This window comes from Strongylocentrotus purpuratus, unplaced genomic scaffold, assembly GCF_000002235.5.
Source record: "Strongylocentrotus purpuratus isolate Spur 01 unplaced genomic scaffold, Spur_5.0 spur5_scaffold_11, whole genome shotgun sequence".
Lineage (NCBI taxonomy): Eukaryota > Metazoa > Echinodermata > Echinoidea > Camarodonta > Strongylocentrotidae > Strongylocentrotus > Strongylocentrotus purpuratus.
Genome location: NW_022145596.1, coordinates 23,233,917 through 23,245,113, shown reverse-complemented (window position 1 = coordinate 23,245,113; position 11,197 = coordinate 23,233,917). Strand labels below are relative to the sequence as shown.

The 11,197-nt window shown below is 34.7% G+C and overlaps 1 protein-coding gene across 1 annotated transcript; it reads left to right on the top strand.

Annotated features, from left to right (window-relative positions):
- Positions 1 to 590: 590 nt before the first annotated feature.
- Positions 591 to 9,852, top strand: LOC100893108 (endochitinase A). Its single transcript, XM_003731694.3, has 2 exons — positions 591 to 799; positions 8,265 to 9,852. Exon 2 carries the CDS (start codon positions 8,268 to 8,270, stop codon positions 9,282 to 9,284), a length of 1,017 nt encoding a protein of 338 aa, XP_003731742.1. The 5' UTR covers positions 591 to 799; positions 8,265 to 8,267; the 3' UTR covers positions 9,285 to 9,852.
- The last annotated feature ends 1,345 nt before the right edge of the window (positions 9,853 to 11,197 follow it).

Below are 11,197 nucleotides of genomic sequence, written 5' to 3'. Positions count from 1 at the left end.
ATCTCGAACAGGGAAAATAGCACACTTTTTAGTGGTTAGGTCATTACCATAGAACTGTTAAAACACAAATTGAAGTATAACAGAAATTGAGTAACGGTAAAACTTGTAGAAGTAGTAGGAGTAGGAGTAGTAGTAATACAAGTAGCAGTAGTAGTAATATCAGCAGAAGTAATGGTGCTAGTAGTAGTAGTAGGGATAGTAAAGTAGTAGTAGTAGCAGTAGTAGTAGTAGTAGTAGTAGTAGGGATAGTAGTAGTAGTAGTAGTAGTACTTTTATTAGTAGTAGTAATAATAGTATTACAGGTAGTAGTACTATCAGCAACAGTAGTAGCAGACTTAGCTGAAGCAAAAATATCCGGTATGTATGATGGAAGTCTTAATAAGAGCGTATGTCAAAATCTAGTGGTTATTATTGCATTGGTGGTCATTTGCAATTACATACGCTAGCGTCAACCGCATGAAGTCTCATAGCCACCTTCAAACACCCCATAAAACAAAGGCGAGCCACACAGCTACCAAATTATCCTGCATGACTACTATATAGTAAGCAAGCAAGCGACAACGTCGCCATAGCAGCCCGAATGGATATAAACACATAAAAAAGACTTTGGACACCAGAGCACTTCAAGTTATCAAGGACCTAATTCTAAGGCTCGATAGCTTTTTAATGTGTCAGCATCACGTAGGACTGTTATCTTTCCTTCAGGATTCTAAGCAAGAAGTCATCAATCTTAAGAAGTGAACCTCCTCTGAAACATCATTTACGCAATTGAAGCAGGGATAATTCGCAAAACATCTTGGTAAGATAAGCACTTATTTGGGTATTTTCCGTTTTCATAATGATTATGGTCAAGCTGGGGATGGGTCATGTAGGGATGGTTACATTTCTACACCAGAATTGTCCTTCTCCTGGTAGTTTTCGAGCTGTCCATACACATCGTTTTTGCCATTTTTTTTAGGGGGAATCTTTTGGAATTGACTTTTAATAATAATAGACAAAAATGGATTTAAAAAAAACATCTAAATGGACCATTTCGATTTTGTGGAAATAGATATCTCAGGATGGATACAGTTAACGAATAATTTTATTTTCCGTCTTCCTAGGTTTGAGGTGTGGGATTTTGGAGGTTGTCAAATTGTTTCTCCCGAGAATTCTAGCCTTAAATATATAACATTAAAAAACGATACAATTAAATTCATATCTATTTTAAAAATGTTCCAAATATATTATTTCGAGATCATTGGAGATGATTTTAAAAGGAGATGAATTTTATGCCAAAAATCAATCTTATACGAATGATTTACGTTTCAAAAACCGAGTACGCACTATTGAGGATTTTGGTAAAACTTTTGCAGCTACCTTAGTTTTCAAAATGTTAAAGAGGATAATTGCCTCTTATTTCCAATATATTTGATTTGAAACAATGTCCACATTGAAGTAGGGGCAGGGGAAAATGCTTTATTTTAAGTTTTTTGTCGGTAGATCTGAAATGCCGATGAACCAAAACAATGCCATGAAAATACTGACAGCAAGCGTGATCATGGTGATAAAATGACGAAAGTGGTAGAAATACCACCTATTAATGTTATATTGTGATATATTTCCTCAACTGGCTCGCTTCGATTGCTCGCCCAAATATATTTTAGTTTTAGTAAAGTGTCAGTCCATTTGATCGAATTATTATAATTTGACATAAGTTGCAAAAACCACTTGAAAACTGTGACATTCTCTAAATGAGATGTTTTTAAAAAGTATGTAATTTCTTTAATGTCGAGGTGTGAACATCTTAAATCTTTGCAAAGGTTATCTAAATATATGCAATGTATTTCTAAATCATATATATTATGATAAACTTTCAGAAGGCTGGCAGAATTGCTAAAAGTTTAGAGGCCAAATATGTGATGTATTGGCATCGGTACCAAGAGAAACCAAAGTATATACCTGTAAATGAAATTAAACTTTCCAATTATGTTGGACTGTACAGATGATATTTTTGCTGTTATGATGTATTTCAAAAAGACCAGTTAAATGTTTACCAACAAAATAATCGATTTACAGACACCAAGTCTAAGTACTCTTTTTTGCCTAACAAAAGTGGGAATATCTTTAAAACTCGCTCGCTTTGCGCGATTATAATGCTGTTTAATCGTTCAATAATCTAGTCTGTATGGTTGGTACTAATGTTTTAGGAATTTCGTAGACAACTAACAAGTAAAATATAAGGTGGTCCACCGGCAACACTTACTTACATTAAACTAGAACAAAATATTAAGAATAAAATTTGAAATTTTTTTAATAACATTTACACCAAACTAAGACGTGACAATATTTTTCGCTCTTATGTGGCGAATAGTATTTAGGAGATTAAAAGCTGAAAATTTGGGACAGAGGCATTAATTCCTTTAATAGAGATATTCCATGAACACCTAAGATTGCCATATACATCATCATATTCGTTTTCCTTGTCATCGTCATCTTCATCATTGCCATCATCATCATTCGATCATTTGATTAGTATCATTTTAATGCAACATTAACTTGATTTCTCTAAGTAAATTTTGTGTGTTGCCACTGAATAGACATCAATTATTTAGAAAAATTAGAGGCACCTCTTACAGACAGACAGGAACATGTTGATGAAGCTTGGAAATATTCATCGACCATATATATATATATATATATATATATATATATATATAGTAGATTTTAATCACAACAAAAAATAAATTGAAAACATTGCGGGAACAAAATTCTGGACTTTACAAAAACATTCATAGATATATGTATCAGGTTCCCTTCTCCTATGTTCTCCTTCTTAAATTATTCTGTTTTATGCTTTACTTTATACGCTATTTATGATTACCAAATGCTATTTTATCAGGGAAGCTGAAAAAACCTTTACGTTTTCTTCTACAGCTGTGCCCAATTTAGCTCTGTCATTATTTACATAAAATATAAATATATATCATGTTTATGTCATTCAAATTGATTTATGCGCAAAATAGCATGCTTTTAATTAATATATTTTTACAATGTTTTATACAAAGTTTGAATCTAAATTAGAGTATGATAGGCATCCATGTTTGTCTCTCCAGTATCAAGAGCAGTCATTTGCTAAATGGAAATTGAAACAGGTGACTTTCTTCACAGATATATTTACATATATAACAAGGGCATCGCTAAGACCATTTTAAATGGGGTGTCGGACCAATTAGGATTAGGTCTAGGAAATTCCTAAAACATTAGTACCAACCATACAGACTAGATTATTGAACCAATCTAACGAGCAAAAAATCATTTCAAACGTCATTTTTCTCATTTGCCGGTTAGGCTCTAAAAATAAATCAAACTGAATTAAACTGGATCATCTTAATACCCCACCCCCCCCCCCCCCTCTCTCCCATCGTCCTCCAGCAGCATACGTGTCTGTTTGCATTGTGATGATATGATTGCATGCGCGTATCAAGGTTGGTGAATTTGATTATCAACACTTGATTAGTTTATCATAAGCCTTATTCTCAATTATCATATCTCACGTTTGAAGAGCTATTGTTATAGTAGTAAAAATCATGAAATTGGGTATTGTATGGAGTGTACTTCATATCATGCACGTTTCATAAAGAGATTACTAGATTTATCTCAGCTTTATTTGCAGTACCGACCTGTATAATGTCATAAGCAAATATTGTGCCAGTTCCTTTTTCGTTTGCTCATATTCTTAATATGCTGAATGGATCTAGAATTTTTAAATTTTGATTTTGATGTATTTACATTTATAGTAGTAGAGAGAAAAAAATATTTTTCTATAAAACAGCGTGAACTATATAAGTACAAAAGAATATATTTTAATCAACTTCATTATAAAATACTCAATTGATAGAAACATATACCTTAATTAATTATGATATTATGATATACAATCAAGATGAAATTTTATACTCATGAGCTTACTTTAATATTTTATAACGTAATGATTTAATTGTATGTAGAACATTGTTATCCATATAATCATGTTTCAAACTCGACAGTTTCTTAGACGTTGTGTTCATTTTTTCCTATCATTGTTATTTATCTGTTTGCCTTTTAATTGTAATTGAAATCCAACCTCAAGTGTTGGTTGCAACACAGAAATAATACGGAATGTTAGATTTGAAAAAGAGAAAGAAAAACCCGCCCTTGTACACGGTCATACCAGAGAGCTCAAACTGGTCATTGATAAAAAGGGAAAGTGAATTTTATACTGTCTTTTTATTTTGAAACGATATCGAGGATAACAATCCTTAATCATCTATCTCCCCCCCCCCCAAAAAAAAACAATACACGTCTGCCTCTCATGCTTTATATATATATATATATATATATATATATATATCTTAATCTTACTCTCTTTCTCTTTCAACTTCTTGCTCTCCTGACGTTTACTTCCTGCCCTAATTTCTCCAAGTTTGCATACTAGCGTTATTTAGTCGGTCCTGCAAGAAGGCGGTATAAAAATAGATAAATTTCTCAGATGAGAAATATGCTTTGACGTGAGTCCAATTCTTTGTCCCAATGTAACTACTCAATCCATAATTTATTTATTTGTATATCTCCGTTATATTGCCCAAGTTTTATACGGAGCAAAGTGTAACAGAAAAAGATATCGTAAAGGATTTCCATGACTTCGGCCGTCGATATTGAGGCCAAGGACACTCTTTATAGAAATTCCTAGAGAATATGTAGGGAATGATGCAGCATTTGGAATTTATCCCACTCTTCTCGTGGCACTAATTATCCAACAGTCAAAATTGAATTGCTTTCGTTACGATTAGTTGAGACACAATCATAATTTCAAAGTTGTTGTATTATATTCACGAATCCAGGCGTTCTACTAAAAGCACATGGTAGATCGTGTAGGTTTGGTTTGGTTAGGGATATTTCCTTGTCAAAAACATATATTCATACATATGAAAAAAAAAAAAAAAAATGACAATTTCTTTTCAAAATACGGGTGGATCAAGAGGTTCAGGGCCATTAATTCAATGGCTCTGTTCTTCTGAGAGGTCGAGAACAAGAACAACAACAAAAAAAAAAAAAAAAAAAAGAATTAATGGAATAAGAGCGTTTTTGACAATTTAAGGCTAATTTATCAACAAAGATAAGATCGTTGTGAGTCTATTTCAATATATGCTGCAAAGCCAAAATGAGAACTGCTAAACAATATATGAGATCATTGTGTCCCCCCCCCCCCCAACCACAACAGCTGCACTAGGGCTGCAAGAGATTGTTTGCCGCACACCATTTAATCATTATAACATTATCATAGTTTACAATCACATTATCTACATTTAGTCACCGTTTTATCAGGGAGGTGAGACCCTGGTTTTATTCAAAGTTGTTCTATTTAAAGATACACATCAGTTGTTTGAGAGGTAAACGTTTAGTCTCCTACAATCAAGACCGAGTTTCGTTTAATGTTCAAGTGTAAAGTTTATGATAAAGAAAAAGTTGAGTACCGGTCATGCGATTACATTGTGAACTAAATGGGTTAAAGCAAGTAGGAAATGTTGACTATATAGTACATAAAAAGTGATTTATTCTGTGAGGGATAGACTGGATCATAATAAAATAAATCTTGCTGGAGATGACTGAAATTGTTATTTAGGGCTAACGTGGCTTGACAGTTTGGTCTAAACTTTTTTTCCCGCCATATTTCGAATATAAGTCCAATGGAAGAGCAATCCATTATAGGAATTCTATGAAAATGTTTCCAAAACAGACATATAAAGAATAATCAAGCTCATATATTAATATTCATCTTTACAATTAATCAACTTTATTTTTAAAGACCATCATTGATTACTGTTCTTGAGGTGGGCCCTTAAATTTCTCTCTTTTGTATCTTTCCTAATCGAGTGTCATAGATTATGAATTAATACAAAAGACAATGATATTTATTTAATCTAACGAAACGATTCCGTACCGACCTTCAAATTTATGAGCCTGTGTTATCATTAACAAATTAAAATATAAATTCACCCATTTAACAAATAATTACATGTTCAGACATGATTTTTTTTATTCCCCCTATGTCTTATCAAATATATCATCCCAGAAACATGTGGCACCAGCTTCACAAAAAAAGTCGTCATTCGGCCAACCATTTCTAGAAACTTTTTTTTTTTGGTTAAAGTCCAGTCATTCCCGCAGAAACGTTTATTTCTTACTCCAAAAAATCCATGAAAGAATAAAGGTAGATAAGAAAATATCATCTAGATAGCAATTAATTAATTATTAATTATAAATTATCTGTTACTGTAAACATTTTACCAGTATATGATACAGTTTTTACAGAATTTCTAGTAAGTGGCTGTCAGTTTATGATCATTAACCATATCATTCCTTCAAAGATAGGAAGGTTGATTAGGAGCATTTAACCTTTTGTGTTCAGTTACAAATCTCTTTTGTTTTGGGCTTTATATAAAGACTAAGTTATTTTTCAGACCAGCCTTAGAATTATTAATTTGAAGGCTTTGTGCTACTTTTAACCGCTCCGATCTGATCTGGAAATCAACCGAAGTAAATATATTTGTAGCTCACCAATCGATGAGCATATTCCTAACAAAAATTCATTACCAAAAAGAATCCCCCTTTCTCTATAACTACATAGGTGTTTAGATGTCTCGTAGTGGAGTGGTGAACACTCGACCAGAGGTACGCAGGTCATGGGTTCGAACCTCGTCACTTTTAATCTATATTGCTTCTTTTTACCAGATTGTATTAATGGGCACCTACCCTGACTATTCAACGTACTGCAATGCCCCAATTGCAGACAGGGTGCACCGTGTTTGTGGAATAAGATCGAAGTAACATTATATGTCAATACATTATTGAGTTAATTCAGAAGATCATTCTAATTTGAGATAAGTTAAGTTGTGCGACAGTTCATTTAAGGTCTTCTAAAGTTTACTGGAGCCGCGGGGGAGCGTTTCCGTAGATAAAAATCTCGTTTTATTTGGTGGCATTTGCGTGTTTGTTTGCCCATTGCTAAGATACTATCTATCAAAGGTCTATAGTATTTGGTTGTTGATCAATTTGAAGACGTCTTCGTGGTTCTGCATTAGCTTACCTTTCAATAGAAAACCATAGGTTTATGTGATAATAGCTTTCATGGTTATGTTCGGAGCATCAAGAAAATGCGTTAACTCATGTAACAAATATTGTTTATCATTATTTATGTGTTCTCCTGGTAACATAACAAAAAGAAAGGCGACAGCAGAAGAGAAGTTATACATAAAATATGCAATAACATTACGGGATGCTAATTTTATTCTCTCTATCTACTCTCATGACTCTCAAATACGGAATACTATAATATGCAGAATACACAGCAGCAAAATACAAGGGTTGAGGGGAGAATAGAAAGATTTGAAAAAGTTCGGTCAATTAACAAAAGGCCTACTTAAAATGAAGACGTAATAATGCAATATGATCAAATTTTATTCATCGTTGTCTGGATTTCGCGCGGAGCGTTTAATATGTTCAGGGAGATTGGTACTATAGATCCTCATATAGAAGACAGAATATTGCATATTCGAATGCAATATTCTGCCGATTTGTATGTATGTGCCATAGTGTATGTGACTGTATGAGTGCGTGTACAATGAACAGGTCCATACTAACTTTGTCTTCTATATGTATTGAAGGTCCTTTCCATTCCTTTTCGTTGACTCGCACTTTGACTTAAAATGTGCATATGTATACAGTGCGTATCAAAAAAGGTTTCCTCGTCTTTGGTAGCTTTTAATTAAAAAGTTATAACATATGTGAGCTTGAATAATATTTTACTGTCAAGAAGAACGAATTTCCTGCCTAATGCTACCATTTTCACGATTGTTCTGCCAAGGATGACAAAACAGCAAGCTTAAAAAAGTATTTTCAAAACCCGCTTGTACCAGGGGACAGTCGATTCATGTTTGCCTATTCTCGTCCTCTATTTACGTCCATGTTGTATCATACAGTGTGCTGTTTGAAAGGGAGGTGGGGTACATATTACTTTTGATGTTTTAACCCACTCCACAATATTGTATTTATTACAGGACCGCTGATGGCCACTTTCCCTCACGTCAAAAATATGATAGATAGTTTAAATCCGACTATCAAAAGCTAACAAATTTTAAGGTAACTACTACCAAATGCCTTTTTACATGTTATAAAGAACTTAAAGGCAGAGCATATTAATTTATGTGTTTCTCTTTCTCTCCCTTTCTTACCCTTTCAAATAGAACATGGCTTCTTCCACAACGATCGCTGTTCTTTGCTTCGGGATCTGCATCAGTGTCCTGCTGTCACAAAGTAATCTGTGTAAAGCTCAAACTACTACGGGTCTGGACACGGCCACATACACATATACAGATTTAGTAACAGATGGAGATATCCTAACCACTAGTGAACCTGGCATGACAACCACATTGGATGCCATATCAACAGCAGCTCCTGGCAGAAGTACACAAACAACGCCGCAAACATCTGATCCAGGTGTGACAACAGGAACACCAGAAACCCCTGATCCAAGCGCACCAACCGTAGTACTAGAAACTCTTGTTCCAAGTGCATCAACAACGGAAACAGAAACTCTTGATCCTACTGCACCAACAACGGCATCAGAAACTCCTGGTCCAAGTGCATCCACAGCAGCAGCATCAGAAACCCCTGATCCAAGCGCATCCACAGCAGCATTAGAAACCCTTGATCCAAGCGCACCAACAGCAGCATCAGAAACCCCTGATCCAAGTGCACCAACAGCAGCATCAGAAACCCCTGCTCCAAGTGCACCAACAGCAGCATCAGGAACCCCTGAACTAAGCGGATCAACAGTAGTACTAGAAACTCTTGATCCAAGTGCACCAACAACGGCACTAGAAACCCTTGATCCAAGTGCGCCAACAGCAGCACAAGGAACCCCTGATCCAAGTGCACCAACAGCTGCATCAGAAACCCCTGCTCCAAGCGCTTCATCAACCACAGAAAGAGAAGAAGAAGGAACGACACCCCCAGTCACAACAAGTCCCCCAGAGGAAGGTCTTTCGGCTGGTGCTATCGCAGGAATTGTCATTGGTTCGGTAGTGGGAGTGTCTCTTATTGCAGGTGGTATTGGTTTCGCCGTGTTTCACTTCAAGAAAGCCTCACAGGTTACTCCGATGAGCAACGATATCGAGATAGCGAATATATCTACGGACAATATTGATGATGTAAACGACAAGACAAAGCTAACTCCCCCGGATAATGGTCAATCCCAGGCGTAATTTCAAGAATGACATGACTGTGAGATACTGCCTATATGTAATTCAATTTCAATTCGTAACTTGATTTGTTATTGTTCTCATAGAAATATTAGGCAAAAAAGAAAATTGAAAGTATTGGCTTTCAAGAATCTGTCACCTTAAGTTCGGCAACAAGGTGGACTTCTTGTGATTTTTTTTGTCTCAGCGCAGTATATTTCACTGGCAAAAGCATAGTTAGAGACTATATATAAATGAATGCACCGACCATGACTACAATTGATATTATCATAAAAAAGTATAATACAAATTGTTTGTTTAAATAGCTTCTTTCGATCGCAAGAAGAAAATCGCTAGCTTGATATGGGAGCAAGAGGCATCATTCCTTCCTGGCAAAATAGTGCTTATAGTAGTACGTCTGTGTGATGTAAATCAATTATTCATCTATTGCCAATAAAATCTATATGCAATGTGATTGTTCATAAACTAAAACTAAAACAAATCTAGATTTATCATCATCATTCTGTACATTAAGACAAATACATTTCTATGATAAAGCTGCAATGATAATAATAAATGCTTTTCATATTAATATTTGTTTCCCTTGGATTTAACAGCCCTATTATGTAGAAGTTATTTCGGTCTTTCTTGTAAATATGAAATTGTATTTTATGGTATGACGTCATGAAATCATGCGGTAAGAGATATATGTATATATTTGTAGCATTGTATGCCCATAAGTGCCACCAATGTCATTATAAAGAAAGATATAAAAATGATTTGTTAGGTTATAAATTAAATGTATAAAGCAAATATGATATTCAGATTAGTATGTACAACCTGCTAAACAACCTGCAAACATTGCACAGTTAGAACGTACAGCTGCGTCATGCAAACTTATCATTTAGATGATTACTACAACAAAAGAATAGCTTTGTTACTCTTAAACCAGGGGATGTACCATTGTTGCTTTTACTTCCTTTGTTTTTGTTTGCTGACAAGCCAGAGAAAAATAGCATTTAACGACTTCAAAGTGGTGGAGTGTGACGTCATCAAAAATCTATTTTTAGAATTTCTCAATTTTTTCTTCATTTTCCGAAAGAGCATAAAAAATAATGTCCAAATGTCGAAAACCAATTTAAAGCGTATCTGCCATAGTTTACAGGAGGGATTAGACTGCCCTGCAAGGTCACTGGACAGGTGGTTATCTCATCAACTCAGCTCTCAGTTAACATAACAAAAAGAGGATCATGGGGGACCAATGGTCACCGATTAGGCATGGTTTGTTATATAGAGGGCGCAAGTAGCTACAAGTAGTGCAGTGGGCCTTTAATATGTTAGGTATTGGCTGAGATATAACCATCTGAATACATATATTTCCTATAGGAACTCAGTGTTATATGCTCTGGCTCCTAACGGTTAGGAGCCAGAGCATATATGTATTCAGATGGTTATATCTCAGCTAATACGTAATATATTAAATTGGTTTTCGACATTTGGACATTATTTTTGATGCTCTTTCGGAAAAGAAAAAAAAAAATAGAGAAATTCTAAAAATAGATTTTTATGACGTCACAGCTTCGATACTCTTATTTCAAATACAGTGTACATAAAATCATTGTGAATAATTCTGCCAAATCAGGGGAGCGGCATCGACCCTGTATCGCCGCCCCTCTTTTAGACACATTTTGTACCCCCAAAATGTATTCAAAGGATCGTTCTTTCATATGCATTGTGTCTGCTCGTATTTTTATTCTTAAAAAATTACAAATTTTAATAATAATTCACGTGTTTATATTAAGACCTACATCGTGTTTATTCCTCGTGGATGCAAAAAAAAATCTTAGCCAACTATAAAACTAGCAAAAGGGCATTTTGAGACGACATGACGTTCAGCAGTTCATAATAATTGTGATTGATAGGGGTCTGAAATGTTG

Bases quoted from the DNA above. Each gene is read 5' to 3' on its own strand.
- LOC100893108 (XM_003731694.3), top strand. From the start codon at position 8,268: ATGGCTTCTTCCACAACGATCGCTGTTCTTTGCTTCGGGATCTGCATC.